General features: G+C 43.2%; 2 protein-coding genes across 5 annotated transcripts in view; one reads left to right on the top strand and one right to left on the bottom strand.

Moving 5' to 3' along the window:
* KCTD6 (potassium channel tetramerization domain containing 6) overlaps nt 1–9,397 on the top strand; it is a 31,265-nt gene extending 21,868 nt beyond the window's left edge. For all 3 annotated transcript variants that reach the window (XM_084794525.1, XM_084794527.1, XM_084794526.1), the window contains 2 exons: nt 5,474–5,545; nt 8,025–9,397. In XM_084794525.1, coding sequence (XP_084650651.1) covers nt 5,474–5,545; nt 8,025–8,711 — 759 coding nt within the window. In that variant the 3' untranslated portion in view covers nt 8,712–9,397. The remainder of the gene's footprint in view (nt 1–5,473; nt 5,546–8,024) is intronic.
* A 1,036-nt stretch (nt 9,398–10,433) lies between these two features.
* ACOX2 (acyl-CoA oxidase 2) overlaps nt 10,434–24,779 on the bottom strand; it is a 34,103-nt gene continuing 19,757 nt past the window's right edge. For both annotated transcript variants that reach the window (XM_084794508.1, XM_084794507.1), the window contains exons 14-15: nt 16,854–16,986; nt 10,434–10,772 (exon numbers count right to left, since the gene is read on the bottom strand). In XM_084794508.1, coding sequence (XP_084650634.1) covers nt 10,710–10,772; nt 16,854–16,986 — 196 coding nt within the window. In that variant the 3' untranslated portion in view covers nt 10,434–10,709. The remainder of the gene's footprint in view (nt 10,773–16,853; nt 16,987–24,779) is intronic.

Genomic DNA, 24,779 nt, shown 5'->3' with positions numbered 1-24,779 from the left:
GAGTAATGCTGGGGGCAGCAGAGGCCTAAACCCAGAAGTGTTTTCAAAAGAGCAGAGGTCTAGGTGGGCAGGTAGGTAGGGTGGAAGAGTCACCCGTTAGATGAAAACCAGGAGCCCGCACGGATTCTTGGTTCTTTGTAATGCCGTATATGGAAAGATAGCCGTAGATGATGCCATCCGTAAGTTTTGTGCTTCGAAATTTCTAAAAGCACATTTTAGCTGAAACAGTGTCACATAAAAGCCATCTTATGGTCACTCCTATGAATCCATCGTTGTATCTTGGATTTTAATAGTTGGGGTCTGTTTTAAATGGAACAGCGTATGCTTGTGCTTTGCTTTATTTTGGAGGAGACAACCTGAGTCATGCTTTCTAGAAGTTCGGAGAGCTCTAGACAGAGTTGTGTCTGTGAGCTCTGGACTCCTTTTACCTTTAGTGTTTCCAGACACCGCTGCTGTGGAACGTCCTGGAAAGGGAGAGTCCGGGCGGATTGAGAGCACAGACTGGCTGGCCTTCACCACCATGTTTGCCCACTGTGTCTGACTTCATACTCAGATTTTGTTTATGCTGTCAGGAGAAAAGAGCGATTTACTCAGGTTCTTTGCTGGGAGGCTGCATGTGACTTCGGAGCGCCATTCCTCATCACGGGCCCTGTCAGCCAGTTTTACCTCTAGGGTGTTTAAATGCTGTGATAACTTTTGACAAGGTCATGATACCACATTTTAGTGGAAACTGCAGGGAAATGGAGTTTTACGATCTTTATCTGACAGCACTTAAGTTGGAGTGTGTATTCTTCTGGTTTGATACTTTAGAAGATTCATAATTTCTTATAAGACTTCTACTTTTTGCTTACAGTTCCTTTCTTCTAGCCCACATGGTTGAGAGAAGGAGAGAGAGGAAAAAAAAAAAAAAAACCAAAACCCCTCTGGCTTAGTTAGCGGTATTTTAGCTTTATAGTCCTATTATCCTTGTGCACGCTTGGCTTTTACTTGTGCTGGCCTGTATGTGGATGTTACTCAGAAGATGCCTGTAGATGCCACCGAACCAATTACTATAAAAAGGATTTCACTTTCAAACTCCCACGTTCCCAAGAACAGAGAAACTCAGTACAAAGGCGGTTTGGAAGGTAAAGTATAGGAGGAGAGAGAAGCCCTGGCAAGGAAGGGGCGACGGTTGTCTTTACACTACAGCATCTAGGCTGTGATGTGGGAGGAGGACCTTTGCTCTGCCGGGGCTTCTTAGTCCGTAGCAGAAGTCAGTCTAGAATATTTGTGCTGTTTAATGCGGCTTTGCCGTGGTAAGGAAGGTTCTCACATATTAAGTTGTTAACTTACTGGATTGTGCATTCTTCAGATTTAGTAGGTCAGTAAATCTGTCCTTGCCTTTCAGGCCTCTGGAAATTCTTCAGGATATGTTTTTCTTAACTATCTGCTAGCATACTGTCAGAGATTTTTTTTGGTTTTGTTTTTGTTTCTCAAGACAGCGTCTCTCTGTGTTAGCCTTGGCTGTGCTGGACTCGCTTTGTAGACCACGCTGGCGTTGCACTCACAGCAATCCACCTGCCTCTGCCTCCAGAGTGCTGGGATTAAAGGCGTGTGCCACCACGGCCGGTTGTCACAGTTTTTATCAGTTCCAATGACCTTTGAAACTCAACTGTAGGGTGGAGGGACTTCAGGGTTTCTTGACAGCCCTCTTTGTTTTGTTTTGTTTTTCGAGACAGGGTTTCACTGTGTAGCCCTGGCTGTCCTGGACCAGCTTTGTACACCGGGTTGACCTCGACCTCATACAGATCCACCTGCCGCTGCTTCCCATGTGCTGGGACTAAAGGTGCGCACTACCATGCCTAGCTGCCTTACAGTCTTTAGGACAGTAATTTTATTTGTACCAAAAGTCAGATATTTTCAGGTGAACCGATTTTTACAAAGTCAGAAAGCTTTCTTTGAACTTATAATCACTGTTTGGGTGTAGTCACTGCCGTAAGAATGATTTTTAGCAAGGGAAGGTCACTTACAGGGATATCCCGTTAAAGGAATTTTTATGAGCAATGTCTCACAGGTTTTATGAAATATTACATGTTTCTTTGCCTTCCCTTCAAGTAAAATAGGCCTGTTTGATGCCCACTTGAGGGCCGTCTGTTTCCTGGCTTGTGGTTATTCGAACTTCTCACTAGGCCCTCCACTGGAGATTGTGCCAGATGGGAGAGAAGATGAAAAGGAAATGAATTGTTAGCACCCTTGGGAAAGAGTTCAGAGACTAAAGCTATTTTGGAAATTCTTTGTGTTTTATTGCATCCATCTCTGAGATGTCAGTGATAGTTATCAGTTCAGAATTCCTGCTGTTGGATGAGCAAGAATCCTGCCCCCTCCCTTTCTCTAGATTTGTGTAGAGACACTTCTCTGCAGATGTTTACAAGCAGTGTGCATTGATCAACTTTAAATCATCAAGGCTACTCTTTCCCTTTTTGATTTTATTAGTGAAAATTTTATTACTATTTATAGATGGTTTAGTTAATGACTAGTATTTTATTTTGATGTAGCTAACATATAACTATAAGGCCTTGAGGCGCTTTTTAAGAAACCTGGACTTGCCTAACCATGCTGATGGTGCCTTTAGTCCCAACACTCAGAAGGCGGAGGCAGACTATCTCTTGAGTGCTGAGATTGAGGCCAGCCTGGTGTACAAAGCGAGTTCCAGGACAGCTAAAGCTACACAGAGAAACCCTATGTTGAAAAACAAAACAAACAAAAAAAGAAACCTGGGCTTGGATCATGGAGCTAATGCGATAGTTAATGTGCACATCATGGCATGTATGCCCCCGGCCCCCAAACCTACACACAAATAAATAAATAATTGAAAAAAAAATGTGCATCCTCATGACTTCTTTCCTAGATTAAGCTTGAGGTTCGTTATATGTTCATAGCCAGACCTTGGCTTTTGCTGTGAAAGAGGTTCAGAAACATCTAAATTTTGTTGTTGTTGTTGTTGTTGTTTTAGTGATTATACAAGAAGTTATGTTGTTTTCATTTAGATGTGAAGACATAAACATGAAAGGCTAGTACTGGCAGTAGAGAGCGACACTGCTGTCTGATTGTGTGTGTGTGTGTTTTGGGCTTCCATTCTTCATTAGCCATTTGATGTTCATGAACTAGAATAATTTCTGTCACTTAAGGTGGTACAGCAGAGCCGGACATGATGGCGTATGCCTTTAATCCCAGCACTCAGGAGGCAGAGGCAGTTCAAGGCCAGCCTGGTCTACAAAGCTACACAGAGAAACCCTGTCTTGAAAAACCAAGGGGGAGGGGGAGGGAGGGGGACAGCAGCCATTATTCACACTAATGAGTAGGTCCCTGCCTTTTTTATTTAGTGCTAGAGATTGTACAGACTCATGACTAGCCCAAGTTTTTGTAAAATTGTGAATAAAAAGTGCTATGTGGGAGGGCTTAATAGTTGGCTATGGGGAGTCTAAAGTTGAGAAATCTAGACTAGCAATCAGCAAACACAAAGTTCTTGTTAGGTGTCCCCAGGTGTCTTGTGGTCCACTCTGCCTCCTGATTTTGCAACTCTAAACGATGGTGGTGGTGGTGGGGTGCTTACCAGCAGACAAGCGGCTCCACCCCTGCCTGTTTAAAATTGTTGCTTGAGTCTACAGCCCCTTCTCCGGTTGTGTGTATTTCCTTTCAGTGTTGCACTGAGTGAGCTCTTCCCTGAAGCTCTCTCCGTTTTCCCATGTGGAGTCTCGGTCTCTTCCTCCTGAGGGCCCCACCAGTCCTCAGCACTTAGCACTGTTTGGACTTGAGTTGTTGTGTGTTGCCTTCCTTTGTAGACTGTAGCTCCCTGAGGGTCAGGGCTGTACTTTCACATTCCTGTGTATCTGTGTTTTGCACAGATCACTATCACTGGCCGGTGATAGTGACCCGAACATAAATTTTGGTTGAATGATTATTGGGAAAGAATACCCTGAGTATAGGGAAATGCCTTAGAAGTCCCCCCATCGTTGATTTGTTGTTACCAGTAATGGGACCTACAAATTGGTAAAGCTCATTTCTTCCATCTGCATCAGATGGGGTTTGTGGAGGAAGTCAGAGGAGTGAGAAGGTATCCCAACAGCTCTGCTCTCACATTTGTTCCGTCTCACTGTAGTGCGGAGGCCTGTCCGTCTGCGCCCAGCTGCCTGTGAGGAAAGAATGACAGCTGACTCTGTCTTCTTGGGTCCACACATTAGCTTGCTTGCTTTGAAGAATTTGTAAAGGTAGAGAAATAGCTGCTGCAGGCTCTGATTTCAGCCCCTGCTGTGCTATGCAAATGTTCTCTACATGCCTGAGTGACCTTTTGAGAAAGAGCCTTTGTGATCTTCTGTAGCCAGGGCTTGTCCTTGTTCTGAAAATGGGGGCCAGATGCCTCTAAAAGTGGGGAAAATGGGTCTTCAAAGACCACACATGGAGCTGGTGGTTCTCCTGCGTGAGCACTGACAGGTCTGCGCTTCTCAGCTTCTGTGCTAGTGGTTTTGAAATCTGCTCTGCCGTTTGCTTTGCAGGTTGATTGGGGAACAGAGTGTGTGAGAGGGAACTAATGAAGGCAGGTCAGCGGCTGGGCATCTGCTGGCGCGCCCTCGAATTGTAGATAAACACAGATTGAAACCAGCATCATCAGTGCATGGGCATTTGCCAGTGGCCTGGAACTGGCTCTCCATGGTGCTGGCTGAGTGACCCTCAGCCTCGTAAGGCTCTTTTTGTCCCAAATTGTGCCTTAGCAGTTTTTCACTTAAATTAGTTTATGTTTGTTTTGCTTAATTTACAAAGAGAAATACTTCATTATTAAACACCTGATTTTTAAAAAATAAGATAATAATATTCTGGTGTGTTTCTCCTGGAAAGTGACTTACCTTTGAAGCTCATAGTTTTAAATGCTTATACTGAGATGCTTTGTTTATACAGCTGGCTTGCCGACCCGAAAGAATTTCTCCCCTTTTCCTTAAGTGACCTTTTTGGTAAAGACCAGAAATTGATTATGAAGGTTGTAGACCTAATCATCCTGCTCTCTGAAAATGTAAAAATTACATCTCCAGAGAAGAGTGGCAAACTTGTAATTTTTTAAAAATAACATTTATTCTGTTTGTGTGGGTGCCTGTGACTGAGTGTGGAGGTAACAGGACAAAGTATGGAAGTCAGTTTTCTCTTTCCACCATGAGGGTTCCAGGGATCAGGCCCAGGCTGTCAGGCAAGTGGCTCTACCCACTGAACCATCTTGCCAGCCTGGAGTGAAAGAACCTGGATGATCTCTTGCTCTTGCTTTAAGTAGAGGCTAGCTCTATGCCCAGTGGGCTCCCGAGGTGAGGACAGCATGGATGGCTTTCTTCCCACGTCTGCTCCCCTTGACCACATATGAACAGTTTTTGTGAGGTTTGACCTACTATGTTGGGCAGAACAGCCTTTATTCTCCTTTGTCATGGTTCTGTGTTTGTTTTTCTTCTTTCAGAGGTTTCCTGGCTCCTGGGCTCCTGAAGACGCAGTGCTGGAGCAGATGGATAATGGAGACTGGGGCTATATGGTGAGTGGTTCCCGCAGCTCTTTGAAGGCTGGCTCAAGTAATTTTGATGTCTTTCTCATCTTGCATTCATAGGCTTATCTTACAATGATGAAAACTGTGAATTTGGGTTAGATGTATTCAAGGTACTTTTTTTTTTTTTAACTTGACACTTTAGTGGAAGACTAATGCATATTCTCCAAAAAAAAAAAAAAAAAAAAAAAAAAAAATTATGTCAGGGAAGCAGTGAGTGCAGTGCTCTTGGAGACCAGAAGAGGGCATTTGATCCCTTGGAGCCACCCAAATGGGAGCTCAGGTCCACTGCACTCTCCTGACACCTCTCCTGGCCCCCCAATAACTATTTCTAATCACCAACTTCAGATACACCATGGTGCGTTTGGTCTTTGGTATATGTTGTTTTTTAAATTCTCTAATCACGGAGTGGTGATGTGTAAAGGGCTTGTAGGCTGTTGTAGTAAAGGGCTTAGTGGTTAGAAAGCATTTCTTCTCACATGCAGTTTTCTTTTTCTTTCTTTTTTTTTTTTTAATGGTTTTTTGAGAGAGGGTCTCTCTGTGTAGCCTTGGCTGTCCTAGACTTGTCTTGTAGACCAGGCTGGCCTCAAACTCTCAGCAATCCGCTTGCCTCTGCCTCCTGAGTGCTGGATTACAGGCGTGTACCACCACACCCGGCTACATGCAGTTTTCTTTTCTTTTTCTTTTTTTTGTTTTGTTTTGTTTTGGGTTTTCGAGATAGGGTGTGTGTGTGTGTGTGTGTGTGTGTGTGTGTGTGTGTGTGTACGTGCGCGCGCGTGCGCGCGCGCGTTTTGGTTTTTCAAGACAGGGTTTCTCTGTGTAACCTTGACTGTGCTGGACTTGCTCTGTAGAGCAGGCTGACCTTGAACTCACAGAGAGCCACTTGACTGACTGCCTCCCTGAGTGCTGGGATTACAGGTATGCGCCACCATGCCAGGGTCATATGAAGTTTTCATATTCTTCTTCATCTGGTAAATATTTTGCTTTCTTAGTACCTGAAGACCATTTTTCTTGTTGTTGTTGTTGTTTTTTTCCTTAGTAGGATTTCCAAAGCCAAAGGTGTGTTATTTTGAGAAGTTTGCTTCTCAGAATAAAAGTTAGATTGTGACATTAATGTTATAAAAGTGAATACACAATCAGATCATGCCATTGAAGCTGCTGCCAGCCCTTTTGTATGTGGTAGTTTGGGGCTACAAGGTGAGCTAGACTGTGTTCACCAAACCACATATTTTAATTTAGTCTTTAGAACTTACCTCCTGGGCACGCTGGCATGGGCTTGTAATGTCTGTACTTGGGAGGTAGAGGCAGGAGATCTGTGCGTTTCTGGGCTGCCTTATCTGCATAGTAAGATGCTGTCTCAACAACAGCAAAAAACTGGGGTGTGTGTGGGGGAACTCTTGATTCCATGAAAAAATTACTAAGAATGATTACAAATAAATTTTCTTTTTAAAAAAGTACATTTTTGGGCCTGGAGAGATGGCTCAGCAGGTAAGAGCACATATGCTCTGGCAGAAGACCAGGGTTTGGTTCCCAGCACCTACCCGCTGGTTTACAACCATTGCAACTCCCAATTCTTAGATCCATACCCTTGGCCTGCATGAGGTACACATACATACATGCAGGCAAAACACACATAAAGTGAATAGATGAATATTATATATACACAATATACATATATGTGCATGTGTATATACAGCTCACAGCTGAGTGTGATGGTGTACACCTGTGGTCTTAGCACTGTCTGCACAGGAATTCTGGACTGTCCTTTGCTATACAGTGAGTATGAGGCCAGCCTAAGAAATGGGACAAAGTGAAATGCTGTCTCCCTTTTTAAAAAAAAAAAAAATGAGATCTAATGACTCCTTCTTTGAGGAGAAAACCCCAAAGAAATCCCAAAATTAATTGTTACATTATCAGATTTTTTTCTAGTTTATGTTAAATTAAAAAAAAAACAAAACAAAACTGACCTGGGTGTGGTGATGCACACCTTTGATCCCAGTGCTCTGGGAGGCAGAGGCAGGCGGGTCTCTGTGAGTTTGAGGCCAGCCTGGTCTACAGAGTGAGACCAGGACAGACAAGGCTACACAGAGAAACCCTGTTTTGAAAAACAAAACAAGTAAACAACAAAAAAACAAAAACAAAAACTGAAGTCTTTCCAGGTGTGGCAGCACACACCTTTAATCTCTACACAACGGAAGTAGCAGCAGGCAGATCTCACCCAAAACCTCTTCAGATTCTGGCAGGCTTAAAGTAAACTTTTAAAGGACTGGATTTAATCTATTTGAAAGCAAATGCCAAACCTCTTCTGGTTGAGTTTTACCATGGAAAGTAAAGCCATTTTGCACCCTGAAGCTGCCAAATATATTAGCTTGAAGGGGTCTTAGGTTTTGCTTGTTAGTATTGATTTCTTAGTTGTTGAATTTAAGATTTTAAGGTTTTGAGTGACTGCTTTTTTTTTTTTAAATTTCAGATGACTGACCCAGTCACATTAAATGTAGGTGGACACTTGTACACAACGTCTCTTACCACATTGACACGCTACCCGGATTCCATGCTTGGAGCTATGTTTGGGGGGGACTTCCCCACAGCCCGAGACCCTCAAGGCAATTACTTCATTGATCGAGATGGACCCCTTTTCCGCTATGTCCTCAACTTCTTACGAACTTCAGAGTTGACCCTCCCCCTGGATTTTAAGGAATTTGACCTGCTTCGGAAAGAAGCGGATTTTTACCAGATTGAACCCTTGATTCAGTGTCTCAATGACCCTAAGCCTTTGTATCCTATGGATACTTTTGAAGAAGTTGTAGAGCTGTCTAGTACTCGGAAGCTTTCTAAATATTCCAATCCTGTGGCCGTCATCATAACCCAATTAACCATCACCACCAAGGTCCATTCCTTATTAGAAGGCATCTCAAATTATTTCACCAAGTGGAATAAGCACATGATGGACACCAGAGACTGCCAGGTGTCCTTCACCTTTGGACCGTGCGATTATCACCAGGAAGTCTCCCTCCGGGTCCACCTGATGGAATACATTACAAAACAAGGTTTCACAATCCGCAACACTCGGGTGCATCACATGAGCGAGCGGGCCAATGAGAACACAGTTGAGCACAACTGGACTTTCTGTCGACTGGCCCGGAAGACAGATGACTGATGGCTTGTCCTCGGAGAACTTCCTGCAAGCTCACGTTTTGGGACATGGAAAAGACTGTTATTTTTTTTTTTAAATCAAAGTATGGGCCCTCTTTTTTCTTTTTCTTTTTTAATATTTGTATTTATTTGAAGGCATTGAGGACCAGAAGGAAGTTTTGTGTGTAAGCAGTCTCTGCCCTGTTTTGTTCTTAAGTATGCATGTGCCTGTTCAGAGTCTCCAGAAACCTTTTTATAAAAAGAGATCTGAAAATTATTATGGTATATAATCTACCCTTAACAGTGCTAAAATGATATCTGATAACGTGGTCCCTAACTCTGCGGGAAGGCTAAAAATACAGAAGTGAAAGATCAAACAGTGTTCATGATGTCTTTGAGAAAAATCAGAGTAATATATAGGGCGACCTAGTTTCCAGACCGGTAGGCAGAACTGTAATGCTAAAGGAAAACTGGCCAGTTATCTTGAGGTACTTGCTAAGGATTGCTCTCTACAGGTTAGACAACTGTCTCTTTCTATGCATATAAACCAAGCAACCAAATATCTGTAGCCATGGAAATGTCTGACTAGAAATATTTATATTGGATTCTCAATACAAAATGTCCCTGTGGTAGAAATCTTATGCCTGGTAGTTTCACTCCGAAGTGTACTGTCTACCAGGAAAGAAAAATCTAATAAAAGTGGAATATGAACATTAAGGATTGTATTTATTGCTATTTAGGGAAAATCATATTCTTCATTGAAAATATGCATTGTTTATGTCCCAATTAAACCGCTCATAGCACATTTGTAGTTGACAAGACTCAGCGGAAGCCAGCTGTGTCACCAGAGATAAGCAGTTTTGTCTAAAGAGTGCAAAACTGTTTTCAGATAGGATTTACAGGGAATGTCTCAGCTCTGAGTATGACTCATTCCAGCTTGTGCTGCACAGAGGGACAAAATGAGTAGAACCATTTTATCCACGTGTATTGTCTAGCTTGCAAATGTATGTTCTCAACAAACGTAAGTCAGTTCTAGGAAATAGATTGCAATGAAGGCTTGGAAAAACGTGGGGAAATGGGTGTGTGTTTGCTTATTTCACTGTCATCTGGGTTCAGGGGCTCATGTGACTCTGCCTGAAAGTCACTCACAGGGAGGACTGTGTTAATTATGAGACACTTTCTAGTTTGTGAGCATTGTGTGGCGACTTCCCTGTTTTACAGGAATCGTGGACCTCTGTGGTTTTGGCTCTAGGGCAGGCAAGACAGCCTTTTCCTCTTCTCTGTGATTCTCCAAGATTCTCCCTTTGGAAGGAAGATGAAAATATCTACTTATATGTCTCTTTAAAAATTTAAGATTTGAGCTGGGCGTGGTGGCAAATGCCTTGAATCCCAGCACTCGGGAGGCAGAGACAGTTCAAGGCCAGCCTGGTCTAGGACAACCAAGGTTACACAGAGAAACCCTGTTTTGAAAAACCCAAAAAAGAAAGAAAAAAGAACATTTAAGATTTGATAAATTACACCCCAGCTCCAACCACAGAAACCCCAAATTACCTCATCTTCAAACACCTTAGTCGGGCGGTGGTGGTGCATGCCTTTAATCCCAGCACTTGGGAGGCAGAGGCAGGTGGATTGCTATGAATTCGAGGTCTACAAAGTGAGTCCAGGACAGTCAAGGCTACACATAGAGAAACCCTGTCTCCAAAGACCAAAACACCAACAAAAAACTGGGGTAACTTAATGATATTGATAGGTTGCTATGGTTTCAGCATATTGATGAACTAGTAAGAAGAGGTTTATTAGCTTTTTGCTGTATTTAAAGCAAAACTCTAGCATTTACCCAAATACGTGTCACAAATGGACAAGGGGAAACATACTCAAAAATAGATTAATATGAATATTCATGTACCAATTTCTAACTGAGTTGAACAAGCATCACTCTGCCCTTTGCTTTAAATTTAATTCTGTATGTGCATCCATGCCATAGTACCACCATGGTGCGTCTTGGTCCTCATTATTTGCCTTTTCACAGCTTGGGTTTCCGGCTTTGTAGCAGTGGTCGGATATATTTCTCGTAGGCAGGGTTCTCCTGTATTTATGAGAAGCACATTATTAAGAGAACACTTTTAGAATTAATGACTTCGCTTTCAGATTAAGTACTTCACTTTTAAAAAGTCACATTACCTAAGAGTCTTGATTTTTCAAATTATTTTCGAGATTCATTTTGTGTGAACATATGGTGAACCCTTTGCCGAGCAGCACCCTTTCTTAGGCAGATTTTAAACTGTGCGCACAGGTGGCTGGTTAAAACAACGTGCAGCTTGTTCTTCACTTTGGGAATTTAATACAAACAAAAGCCTTCATTATTTGAGGCGCTTTGAAATGGAACGTGAACCACAAGGCAAGGAACCAGAAAGTAGAATCAGAATAAGCTTACCCATCAGTCCGTCTTCCCTCCCTTCCTTCCTTCCTTCCTTCCTTCCTTCCTCCCTCCCTTCCTCCCCCTTTCTTTCTTTCTTTCTTTCCTTCTTTCTTTCTTTCTTTCTTTCTTTCTTTCTTTCTTTCTTTCTCAACTTCCAAGTGTATTTTCCTTTCTTTTCTCCTATGGATATGTCAAGTTTCACCTCGCCGGACATGGTGGCATACACCTTTAATCCCAGCACATGGAAGGCAGAGGCAGGTGAATTGCTGAGTTCAAGGCCAGCCTGGTCTACAAAGTGAGTCCAGGACAGCCAAGGATACACAGAGAAACTCTGTCTTGGGGAAAAACTGAAAAAAAAAAAAAAAAAAAAAAAGACTAGGCACCTCCCCTCATATTAAGGCTGGACAAGTGAACCCAGTATGAGGAAAAGGGTCCCCAAAGCAGGTAAAAGTGTCAGAGACAACCCCTGCTCACCCTGTTATGAGTCCTAAAAGACTAAGCAACATAGCTGTAACACGTGTGCAGAGGGCTGTGGTCAGTCCCATACAGGCTCCCTGGTTGTTGGTTCAGTCTCTGTGAGGCCCTATGAGCCCAAGTTAGTTGATTCTGTGGGTTTTCTTGTGGTATCTTTGACCCCTCTGGTTCCTACAATCCTTCTTCTCCCTCTTCAGCAGGATTCCCTGGCTCTGCCTACCGTTTGGCTTTGGGTCTTTACATCTGTTTCCATCAGTGGCTGGATGAAGCCTTCTCTGATGACAATTGGGCTAGGCACCAATCTATGAGTATAGCAAAATGTTATTAGGCATTATTTCCCTGTGTTTTTTCTTTTTTCTTTTTTCTTTTTCCCTAGTTGTGTTTGGTTCTATCTTAGGCCTCTGGGCTATTCAGCCTCTGGGTCCTGGTCCTCTCCAGGCACTGTTAAGACTAGGTTCCCTCTCGTATCATGGGTCTCATACTGGCCTAGTCATTGGTTAGCCAGTCCCACAAATTCTGTGCCACCTTTACCCCAGTACATCTTGTAAGCAGGGCAGATTGTAGGTGGAAGGTTATGTGGCTGGGCTGGTATCCCTCAGGCTCTATATGCCCTATTGCTAGGAGTCTTAGCTAGGGTCACCTTGCTATAATCCTGGGAGTTTCCATTGCACTAGGTCTCTAGCTCGTCCCCGAGATGCCCCCCAATTCCAGTTGTCTCCCAGTGTTCTCACTCAGGATGATTTTTTTCCCTAGTTCTATTTATTTGCCTGCAGATTACTAAGTCTAACATGTTTCTAACAGCTGAGTAATACTCCATTGTGTAGATGGACCACGTTTTCTTTATCCATTCTGCATTTAAGGGCATTTAGGTTGTTTCCAATTTTGAATAAAGCTGCTATGAACATAGCTGGACAAGTGTCCTTGTGGTATGATGGAGGGTCTTTTGGGTGTATGCCCAGGAGTGGTACAGCTGAGTCTTGAGATAGAACTATTCGCAGTTTTCTGAGAAACCACCAAACTGATTTTCAAAGTGGTCATACAAGTCTGTGCTCCCAACAGCCATCTTGTTCCACAGCCTCGCCAGCATGAGCTCTTACTTGTGGTTTTGAACTTAGCCATTCTGACAGGTGTAAGTTGGATCTCAGAGTTGTTTTTATTTACATTTTCCTGCGGACTACGGATGTGGAACATTTCTTTGATTCTTGGCCATTTGAGATTCCCCTGTTGAGGATTCTCTGTTAAGATCTATTCCTCCTGTTTTAACTTGTATTATTTGGTTTGTTGATAGTCTTAAGTTCTTTATATATTTTGAATATTAGCCCTCTGTCAGATGTGTGATTACTGAAGATCTCTTCTCATTCTGTAGGCTGCTGTTTTGTCCTATTGGCGGTGTGCTTTGCCTCACAGAAGCTTTTCAATCTCGTGAAGTCCCATTTATTAATTGTTGATCTTTAGAGCCTAAGCTGTTGTTTGTTCAGGAAGTTGTCTTCTGTGACAGTGAGTTCAAGGCTCTTCCCCACCTTTTCTTCTAACAGATTTAGTGTGTCTGGTTTTATGTGTAGGTCTTTAATCCACTTGGACTTTAGTTTTGTGCAGGGTGATATATACGGATCTATTTGCATTTTTCTACATGCAGACATCCAATTAGACCAGCACCATTTGTTGAAGATGCTTCCTTTTTTCCATTGTATGGATTCGCATCTTTGTCAAAAATCAAGTGCCAGTAGGTGTGTGGGTTTATTTCTGGGTCTTCGAGTTGATATATTGATCAACCTGTCTGTTTTTATGCCAATACCATGTAGTTTTTATTTCCATTGCTCTGTAGTACGGCTTGAAATCAGAGATGGAGATACCTCTGGAATTTTTTATTGTGCAGGATTGTCTTGGCTATCCTGGTGTTTTTTGTTTTTCCACATGAAATTGAATATTGTTCTTTCAAGATTTGTAAAGAGTTGTATTGGAATTTTGATGGGGATTGTATTGAATCTGTAGATTGCTTTTGGTAAGATGGCCATTTTTACTATGTTAATCCTACTGATCCATGAGCATGGGAGATCTTTTGCTATCTTTTCCAATTTCTTCAAAGACTTGAAGTTCTTGTCATACAAGTCTGTCACTTGCTTGGTTAGAGTTACACCAAGATACTTCATCTTATTCGTGGCTATTGTGAAGGGTGCTGTTTCCCTGGTTTCTTTCTCATCTTGTTTATCATTTGTATATAGGAGGGCTACTGATTTTTTTTTTTAAGTTAATTTTGTATCCAGCCGCTTTGCTGAAGGTGTTTATCAGCTTTAGGCGTCCCATGTTTGGGGTCACTGATCTGTACTACCATATCATGTGCAAATGGCAATACTTTGACTTCTTCCTTTCCAACTTGTATCCCCTTGGTCTCCTTTAGTTGCCTTATTGCTCTAGCTAGAGCCCCAAGTACTATATTGAAGAAATATGGAGAGAGAGAGAGAGTAGACAGCCTTATCTTGTTCCTGACTTTAGTGGCCCTATTATTTCCTAGTGCAGGGTCTGAGTTCTTTTCTACAAAGCTAAACCCTAGTCTTCCATGCTGCTTTCTTGTTTATTTCCCTTTGCCTGTCTACAGAAAACTATGAGGTCCTTATCACAGGTCTACACCTCTGTTCTCCACTGTTTATTCAAAACCAGCATACCAGCATTGGACAGTCAATGTTCTTCGAATGACTGAACCAGTTGTGTTTCACACTTCTCACTGTTCCTTGGGATAGTGAGTTTTAACAGTAGTGCTTTTGAGGGAATAGGATTTTTGCTGGGACGTGGTGATATGTGTAATTCTGGCATTTGGGAGATAGGAATTCAAGGCTTGCCTGGACTACCCAAGACCCTCAAACACTTAAAAAAAAAAAAAGGGTTCTTGGTTTGAAATGACCCCTGACAATTCTTTCTTGCTTCCATAGGGAATTGCATGGCTGTGATTTCATGTGTGGAGGGAGAGCTGCTTGTGGGAATTTTCTTCTTCTTCTTCTTTTTTTTGGAGGGGGGCAGAATTTTCTAGATCAGTTAGAAATTCAAAAGCAGACATCACAGAGTACACCAGGAGAGCGTGTTATTCTGTTTAGGGAGAAAGCTCAGCACAGCCTGCCCCAGACAGAGAGACTCCGTGGAGCTAAGACTGAGCTTAGCACACAGCACTTTATTTCTGGCAGAATACCAGTGAAATATATTCCCACGTGTGCTTTTGTGTCCATAGGGCATGCTTCAGCATAGCTGCTGTATTAACTTATTTAAAATACCTGTAATGTACCTATTTCTATTATAAAAATGTCTGCTGCACTTCAGAATTTGGCCAATCAAAAAATAGCCTTTACTATCCAGATGAGACCTGATAGGCTGTAATCATATGGTGGGGGAGGAGGTCCCCTACTGTCACAGGTCTAGGGGAGGGGAATAGGGTGAAAGAGGAAGGGAGGGAGGGAGAGGGGAACGGGAAGATATAAGTGAGGGGATAACAATCGAGATGTAATCTGAAGAAATTATTTTAAATAAATAAAGAAAAAAGAAAAAATACTCTAAAAAAAAACAAAAAAGCAAAAAATAGCCTTTAAAATGTTGATGCTTGCCTTTAATCCCAGCACTCGGGAGGCAGAGGCAGGCGGATCACTGTGAGGGCAGCCTGGTCTACAAAACGAGGCCAGGACTGCAAGAGAAACCCTGTCTTCAAAAACCAAAACCCAAAAACCAACTCTCCTCCCCAAAAAAAGTTGGTGCTTTTCAAAGGAGTTGGAAGTGCAAGATCATGTGGCTAAATATTCACAACCAAGTATCATTTTAATTAAGTGGAGTCAGAGTTATTTGTAACCTCACATCCCTAAACTGCTGTGCATGAAAGAGCCACCCCGTTGCACGGTCACTCTTAACAAGGCAGTATAAGGTGGCTGATGAGTGTGTGTGCCATCTGCATGGACGGCTGCTTTGGTGTCATGTAGTCATCAGAAGCTCTATCCTCCGTCCACTGGGAGGAAGTGGAGTCAAAGGAGCGGGTTGAAGCATGTCATGCTTTTACAGAATCAGTCTGCGTGGAGGCTTAGTCTCTCATTTCTACAAAGCTGCTACAGTTCCCAAATTAAAGTCTTCTAGGAATGAAGAAAACATGGTAGCCCGCTACGCTCTTTAGTGACCACGAGGCATCTGTGAAGTGTTTCCTGTGCCGCCAATGAACAGGTCTGAGCTGTGTCTCTGCCTTTGCTGACAGGTGAGCAGGGCTGGCTGGCTCTATGGAGTACCGAAGAACCCGGGTCTCTTTTGAGAGCAATGGAAGCAGGCTGGGTTGGGAAGGACGGCTTTGCTTTTAGGCAAGGATTTAAACATTAGCAAAGACAGGTCTGACCACTAGAAAAGTAATGTACTAGAAGCAGCTTAACCGTAAGGAGCAGCAAACATGTAAGTCATTAATATTTCCTGGAGCTGAAACCATATCAACTTGTGGGTGGGTGACGGTGACGCTTGACTGAAATGGACTGGCCTTCTATCCGGCAGCCATCCGGAGGTTATGGCTTTAGGTAATAATGTGACACTAAGCTCTGGTGTGTGCAGAATAAAACCTGTCAGGAGTCAGTCTAACAACACTTGACTAAGTGTGAGAGAACTAAAGATAAAGTTCCACCATCTGAAAGACATTTGTTTATAAATTCTAACATACCCACAGTGCTGTGAAACAGTATGTGGTGTGTGTGTGTGTGTGTGTGCGTGCATGTGCCTATAGAGACAGACTCCATGTTGGGATTATCTGTGTCAAATGTGCTATTGAGTTCTCGTGTCCCGTCTGAGGACAGTCTTTGATGCCCGTGGGATGTACGGGCTTTTCCTGCCCACTGATGGCAGTACTTCCAATCTCCCATTGCCTCGGAATGTGCACTTTTATCTACATAAAACAGAACTAAAAGGCTGAAGATAAGATGGTTTGAGCACTGCTGTGATTTATCTTCGGTTTGTTAATGTAAAAGCCAGCTTGCTGCCATGTGTGTGTGCCTTTGGGTATGTCAAGCCATGATTTCGAAATGAGCCTGTCTCCTAATGCCTGGGCCATGTTTTTAGCTGTGCATTTTGCTGATTTCAGTTCCTGCCAGGCTGCACCTCTGGATTTTTTTTTTTTTACGTATTCTCTGAAAGGATTTTAAATAGATGTGCTATGCCAAGTGATTTTTCAACCTAAGCAGAATCGATTACAGCGGGGAAAACATGGAGATGTATTTACGGCACGTGTCTGCTGTCTTGCATAATTTATAGTGGGTTTCACCCAACTACCTGAGTATTGGCTGGCGACTTCTGAGCCCACTCAAACAGACGTTCGTAGACGTGTCCGTCATAACAGCCGAGGGCCGAGTTTAAGCAGTGATCCGTGAAGTCAAAAGCATCAGTTAACAGGATAGCATCCTTCCTGAGAGAGGAAACGAACTGTGAGCACTTCACCTTACTCTTAGGAGTCTAATCAACCCATAGGAAGTAATTAGAAGTTGCATCACTATCCACTGTTTGACAATTTATCTTTATTATTTGGGTTTTGTTTTGTTTTGTTTGTTTGTTTTTTACCAGTTATATATGCACAAGACAAAAAAAAAAATCAGAGTAGCTGGGTGAGGTATCCCATACCTGTAATCCCAGCACTTGGGGAAGCAGAGACAAGGGGATCTCTGTGAGTTCAAGGCCAGCCTGGTCTACAAGTGAGTCCAGGACAGCCAAGGCGACACAGAGAAACCTTGTCTCAACTCCCCCAACCCCCCCCAAAAAACACCAAAACAGAGAGAGAGAGACAGACAGACAGTCAGACAGACAACTCAGTAACAGAGTAGATAACAAACAGGGATTCTTTTTTTCTTTTGGTTTTTTAGAGACAAGGTTTCTTGTCGAGACAAGGTAGCCTTGGCTGTCCTGGACTCACATTGTAGACCAGGCTGGCCTCAAACTCACAGTGATCTGCCTGCCTCTGCCTCCTGAGTGCTGGTATAAAGGGAGTGAGCCACCCTCCCTGCCCCCGCTAAGGGAGAGGGTAATTTTCTAAAGTTCCCACTTACTAGAGGTCTGGGGATGTAGCTCAGTTAGTAGAGTCTAAGATGTGTAGGGTTTGATTCCAAGCACTGCTTAAAACCAGGCACAGTGGCACAGGTCTCTACCAGTGGATAACAAGTTAAAGGTCATTCTTGGTTACAGAGCAAGTTTGAGGCCAGCCTGGGCTACATGGGATCCTATCTCAAAAGCAAATAAATAACTAGGGTGCATCATGGTCATTTTCATAAGAACTAAAAAAATTAGGGTATGACCTGAAAACAAACCGTCTTCTGAGAAAGATACAGAAAAAGGAAATAATTAAAATTCTCATTTCTGAAATGTGTCTGAGCCTGCTAATTCAATAGACGCAGAAGCCTGCATCACAGGGCATGCACAGGTCCAAGCTAGACAAGGTCTCACTGTGCAGTTCTGGCTGGTCTAGCACTCATGTAGCTCTAGCTGGGCTGTGCAGTGCATGTGCAGGCCAGAGAACAAGTGCAGGAGACAGCAGTCCTTCCGCATGTGGGTCTTAGGGATCAAACTCACATCATCAGCCTAGGGATTGAACTCAACGTTGTCGGTCTGGGCTTCAAGTACCTTTGTCCATCAAGCCATCTTGCTGGCCTTTAATTCTGTTTTGACGATAACTGATGCTAATAATGATTAATAAGAGCTAATGAGCTGTACTTCTTGTTTAATGTCCCTTATGACCCTGTAGTCTCATTTCTCTCTGTAGTCAGTCAGCTGAAATTCCATGATCCATTGTATTCTCTTCCTAAAAATCGATTCAGCAGTTTTTCTTCCTCTGTCATGCTGCCTTAGCCCAGTTTGCTCCTTGTTTTCTGCCACCACCGATATGATAACATGGGGCTGGGAAGACTAGCCTACACTGCTGTCCTAAGAGCTCAGGTGAGGCGAGCCACAGCCTAGCAGTCATGCTCCGTTGCTCTGGGTTACTGATTCCTTCATACTCCCTTCCATCTTCAAGTCTGCAGCATCCACCCCCTCCTCCCTTACCAGAGTGACTTCGCATCCTATGTCACGGATCAAGCGGAAGTCGTAGGGGCTCGCCATAGGTTCCCACCTTGGAGCACTGTACACAGAGCCCTCTCTTAGCTCCAGCTAACTTCTCCTGCTCCAAGTCTACCCATTCTTTGGTTTACTACATGCTTTCTGCCCTTGCCTACCGGAAAGCAATACTCCACATACTTTTCCTTCCTGTATAGTGTCCGAAACCTCTTGAGGTCACTCCATCAGTATAGAAGCTCACTGCCATCTCTCTTAAGACACGCTTTAGAGCGATGGCGACATGGCTCAGTGGCTAATGGCACTCGCTGCTTATGTAGAAGACGCTGGCTTGGCTGATGGCACTCGGACGCTGGCTCACAGCTGTCTGTAGCTCCTCAGGCATTGCATACGTGTGGTGCATGTAAGGAGGCATACCCATAAAATTAAAAAGTGAAACTTTAGCTGGGTGGTGGTGGTGCATGCTTTTAATCCCGGCACTTGGGGGCAGAGGCAGGCAGATCTCTTGCGTTTAAGGCTAGATTGGTCTTCAGAGCAAGTTCCAGGACAGCCAAGGCTACACAGAGAAACCTTGCCTCCAAACCCCAAGACAACTGACAGGCCAAACAAATACAATTAAATTTAAAAACAAGCTTTTGGTTCCCCTCCTTTCCGTCATCTGCTCCAGATCTTGGCTCCTCTTTTAACTGAATTTGGGAGTACTTTGTTTGCTTCTCTCTAGTTCTCCTGCTCTTTCTGGAGAGCCCTGGACTCATTTTGGCTTTTCCCGCCAGCCCTTCACTGAAAAACCTCTTCTTAGGTCCCCTTCTGCCTTTGCAGGTCCTAACACTTCTCGTTCACTCACTCCTTGATGACATCATCTCTCTCCTGCCTTTAAATATCAGCCACATGCCAGTGACTTCCAAATTTATCCCTCCTGTGTCACCTGCTGACTGGTTTCTACGCTAGATTTCCTTCTTTCTTTTTAAAAAAGATTTATTTATTTATTATGCATACAGAGCTCTGCCTGCATGTACTCCTACACGCCAGAAGAGGGCATCAGACCACGTGATAGATGGTTGCTAGCCACCATGTGGTTGCTGGGAATTGAACTCAGGACCTCTGGAGGAGCTTCATGAATCCCAAAACAAACTCCTGATCTTGTGTATCTTAGCTGAAGCTGGCCCTCCTATAGTCTTTCCCTTTATGATAAATGGTCTGACTTCCTCCTCCTATCTTGCGCCATATTCCTTTTATTTCCAAAGCATGTGCAAACATCACCCACTTCCCACCACATCGGTCAGTGCTCCCCATGGTCCAATCCACACTCACCTCTCAGCTGGATTATTGCATTAGCTTCCAGACCCGGCTCCTTGTTGCTAGTTATTGGTTAATTTATTTATAATGATTAATTTTGGGGGCTGCAGGTTAAAACCTATGCCATATGCACACTGAGCAAGGAAGTGTTCTACCTCAAGAGCTGTACTTTCCGGCCCTGATATACATACATATATAGTGCTGGGAGATGGCTCAGTTGATAAAGGGCTTGAGGACCTAAGTTTGATTCCCAGAATTTATATAGGAGGAAAAGGGCTAGGTGTGGTGCAGAGCATTTATAGCCTTAGGCTGGGCAGGCAGAGAGAGGCAGGGTCGCTGGGCCTCACTGGCCAGTTCATCTAGTCTGCATGTGAGTTCTGGGCCCTGAGAGAGACACTGTCTCAAAACACAGCACAACACAACAAACAAACAAACAAACAACCCCATTGGTGCTCAAAGTCGCCCTCTGGCTCTGGCCTCCACATGTACACACACATACAAAACAAAACAAACAACAAAGAAACAACAACAACAAAAAAAGCCCACAAACCAAAACATACATGAATACATACAAACAAACATACACACACACACATAGTCAGGTAATTTCAGGTTATAATAATCGCTATGCCCTAAACCTTCCCATTCTCACGCATAGTAAAAGCCCAAAATCCTTAAAGTCTTTACAGTTTTACACCCCAGTCTCTCTTGCTTCACCTTGCACCCGTACTCTCCAACCTTTGCCATTTCCTCCACCTCAGCCATGCTTCCTACTTCTGGTGGCCTTGTTTCTTCTGGCCTCAGGGTAGACAAACCAGGCGGTCTAGTTGTGTACCTTTGTGCCTTTCTACACTGTGCTCAGCTTGGCTGATGTTTTTTTTTTTTTCTCCCCTGGTAGCCACATGCTTTCTCTAGGCCCTGTGTTCTCAGGCCTTTCCTTAAGGTCACCCTCCTGGACAGGCCTTCTTTAATCTGTTTAATTGCTGGAAGGTCTGAAGCTATCACTCACAGGTAGAGCACTTGCCTAGCAAGTTCAAGGCCATGGGTGTGATCCCCAGCACCACACAAAAACTGGAGCAAGAACATTTGAAACTGCAGTGCACCCTCTGTACCCCCACAGTCCTTCCCTTATTCCTCTGTGTGTGTGTGTGTGTGTGTGTGTGTGTGTGTGTGTGTGTGTGCATGTGCACGCACTTGTGTGTGTCTATCTTCTGCTTGTAGGCACTGTGGAAATTTTCTTTTCTTTTTTTGTTTTTTGTTTTTTGAGACAGGGTTTCTCTGTGTAGCCCTGGCTGTCCTGGACTTGCTTTGTAGACCAGGCTGCCCTCAAACTCACAGCGATCCACCTGCCTCTGCCTCCCAAGTGCTGGGATTAATGGCATATGCTACCACACCTGGTTCACTGTGGAACTTTTCAATCTGAAACTGTCTTCCATTTGAGGTAAATTGTCATGAAATATTTTATTGATATTTTGCCACCTTTTGGTTTTCTTTGTCCTTTTTTTTCTCTTGAACTGTCTTTCACATGATACACTGAAATATGGGTTTTCTTTAATATATATTTAAAAATTTTTTTATTTTTGGTCCTCTTTTAAAAAACCATGGTACTTTTTTGTCTCTGACTTTCTCTGAGGTTGCCACAACTCCTTCTTGGACACAGGACAAAGCTCCATCCCACTTCCTGGTGCCCCTTTTCTTCTTGAACTGTACATTTGTATTTTAAAAAAAGATTTACTTATAGCACTTGGAAGGCAAAGACAGGTGGATTGCTGTGAGTTTGAGGCCAGCCTGGTCTATAAAGTGAGTCCAGGACAGCCAAGGCTACACAGAGAAACCCTGTCTTGAAAAAAAAAGTATTTACTTAATATGTATACAGTGTTGTAACTCCATGTATGCCTGCATACCAGAACTTATGAGCAGCCAGTGCTTTTATCTTCTGAGCCGTCTCTCCATCTCCTACACTTGTATTTTTACTTGCCTAGTGTGCTCCTTTTTATTGTAGATTTGCATAAGAGTGAACATTAATAACCACATGACAGAGTCACTATTAGGCTGTTTGGAAATTTCCTCTGCCAATGCCATTAATCAAAACTCTTCAGTTTAGCTTCAGGCAGACTTTTTTAGACAAGGGTAAAACTAGCCACATTCTTTGCCAAAATATCACAAAAACAATCTTCAGGGCATAAATTCAAATTCTTCTCCTCTGGAGCCTCTTGAACTAGGCGCCCACAATTCAAGTCACCCTTGGCACCACTATCTTCCATGTTTCTACTAGGATGGTCCATTAAACCACAATTAAAACATCCCCCTGTTTTTCTAATCCAAGGTCCTAAGCCACTGAGCCTGGGCTTCAGCTTCTGAGACCTTAAAGCCCACACCCACAGTGGTGCAACAAAGCCACACCTACTCCAACAAGGCCACACCTCCTAATAATGCCACTCCCTGTGGACCGAACATTCAGACACTGAGTCAATGGGGGCCATTCGTATTCAAACAACCACAAAGGGCTAAAGATGTAGTCCCTCAGTTGGTAGAGTACTTGCCTAGCATGCACCAAGTCCTGGGTTCAAACTGCAGCACTGTCTAAAAACTGGGTGTGTTGGCTAATGCTGGCAATTCTAGCACCAGGAAGATGGGGGCAGGATGGTCAGAGGTTCAAAGCTATCCTTGGCTGTATAGCAAGTTCAAAGCCAGTATGGCCTATGTGAGACCCTGTCCCAAACCAAGTATATATTTGACGTATTTTTTTTTTGTTTTTGTTTTTGTTTTTGTTTTTTCAAGACAGGGTCTATTTGATGTTTTTTACTGACATTGTAGTAGGGCTCCAGAAATGAATGTGTATGTTCTGTCTGCCACCTTTACTCAGCAGTCCCACAGTGGAAGTCTTTAGCAGAACTTAAGAGTGCTAAGACTGAGCTGGGTCCATACATTGGCCTCACACTAAGAGCTAGTTTTGGTGTCTCTTACACTACTATCCTGCCCTTGATTTGTCACCCCTGAAATCTGAGCAGTTAGTGCCTAATCCAGTCAGAGAACTGTGATGCTGACTTGATAAGTGCATGGAATCTATTTCGTGCTTAGTTACCCTGCAGTAAGAAAGGAAACTTAGGACCCATAATGTAAGCAAATCAATTTGTGGTTTCCAGGCGTGTGTTGGCAGCTTCCGTCTCTGGAGCTAAAGCAAGCGCTTAGAAAAGCAGAGTCCAGATTAACACACACACACACACACACACACACACACACACACACACACACTCACACACACATATCCTGCACCATGCTTATGAGGTATTAAGGGTCTTATGTGTCTGGTCATCACAAGCCAAGACCAGGTACCTCTTTTTTTCATGTGTTTAAAAAATGCTAATAATTACAGAAAGCTAGAAAGTTAGGCAAACTTGGGCTTGAACTGTGTAGCACTAATTACACCCTCAATGCTCCCATACTGGACTTCTGCATAACCCTCATGCAATTGTATTAGGCGCACTTCTGACCAGTGTTTGTTTACATCATTACTTATTTACTTTGGTGGAGATACCATGCTATGTGTTTGGAGGTCAGAGGATAACTATGGTGCTGGTGCTGGTCTTCCATCATGTGGCATCAAAGTCAGATTGTTGGGTGTGGCCTGGTGCTGTGAACCTAGCGCTCTGCCCTGTATTTGATGATTTAATTGAACAAATACTTATTAGCCACTAGCTATTGGTCAGGTGCTGATATGTAGCCATAAGGGCTTGTTAGGACTTTATTTTAGAAACAAAAAAGCATATGGCTGAATGTTTTTAACCTCTTATGAAAACCTATACAAACTAAAATGTCTCTTACTGATAACGGGAGCTATTGGAGGTCCCAGGGGAAAAGTCACTTCCCTCCACATATAATAGGCATCATATTTTTTTTTTTTTGCCCAGCAAGGTTTCAAAAATGCTGTGTTCTCAAGTTACCCTGGTTTTTTTTTGTTTGCTTGCTTGTTATACTGACATTAGTAAATAATTCATAGTGTTTAATACCTGTTCCTTCCAGTAGTCTGGTCAGGCCAGACTTTGGTTTTGATGTGTTCTTAAAGCAAGATTTACTTTACGTATAAAATAACAGGATGAGTTGTCACTAGCATTCATAGCTCTAATTTGCACAGGACCAGCTCTGCATTTGAAAAGTATCTATTATTGCTTTACAAATCAGTGTATAAATTACTCAGTCTAAGCAAGTCGTCTTTCTCTTTGTTTTGTTGTTTTGTTTTGTATTTTTGAGACAGGGTTTCTCAGTGTAACAGCCCTGGCTGTCCTGGACTCACTTTGTAGACCAGGCTGGCCTTGAACTCACACAGATCTGCCTACCTCTGCCTCCTGAGTGCCTTTAATCAAAGGCATGCGCCACCATGCCTGGATTAAACAAGTCATCTTGAAGCTAAGGGAGTATCAAAATACATTTATTAAACTTGGTAAGGATATATTAAGACATATTCGACAAAGACATGAGTATGTATAACATATACATAAACACCCTTTAGATGTTAACACACAGGTGCAGAGTGAATGCTCGGTGGTCAGACAGCTCCATGTGTCACTAACTCCCCTCCCTTGTCATGTATGGGCACAAGTTTACTTGCACAAGCCTGAACTTCCTCAGCAGGATAGGGAGAGTGAGTCCAATTCAAAGGCTTCACGGGTCACATGAGATGATGCGTATGACAGCGCACAGATACTAAACGCTGGTTATTATTTAAGTCGTTACTATTATTGTGCCCATAGGTAGCAGCCTTGATTTTATTCACATTCCTTAGACACTGCTCCTTGCCAGTGCTGAAGAGTCAACCGAGGTACTAACTTATTTATTTTTGTTGTTATTAGTTTTTTGAGGCAG

Source organism: Acomys minous (genome assembly GCF_964271855.1).
Source record: "Acomys minous genome assembly, chromosome: 9".
NCBI lineage: Eukaryota > Metazoa > Chordata > Mammalia > Rodentia > Muridae > Acomys > Acomys minous.
This window is presented reverse-complemented; position numbering and strand designations above follow the sequence as displayed.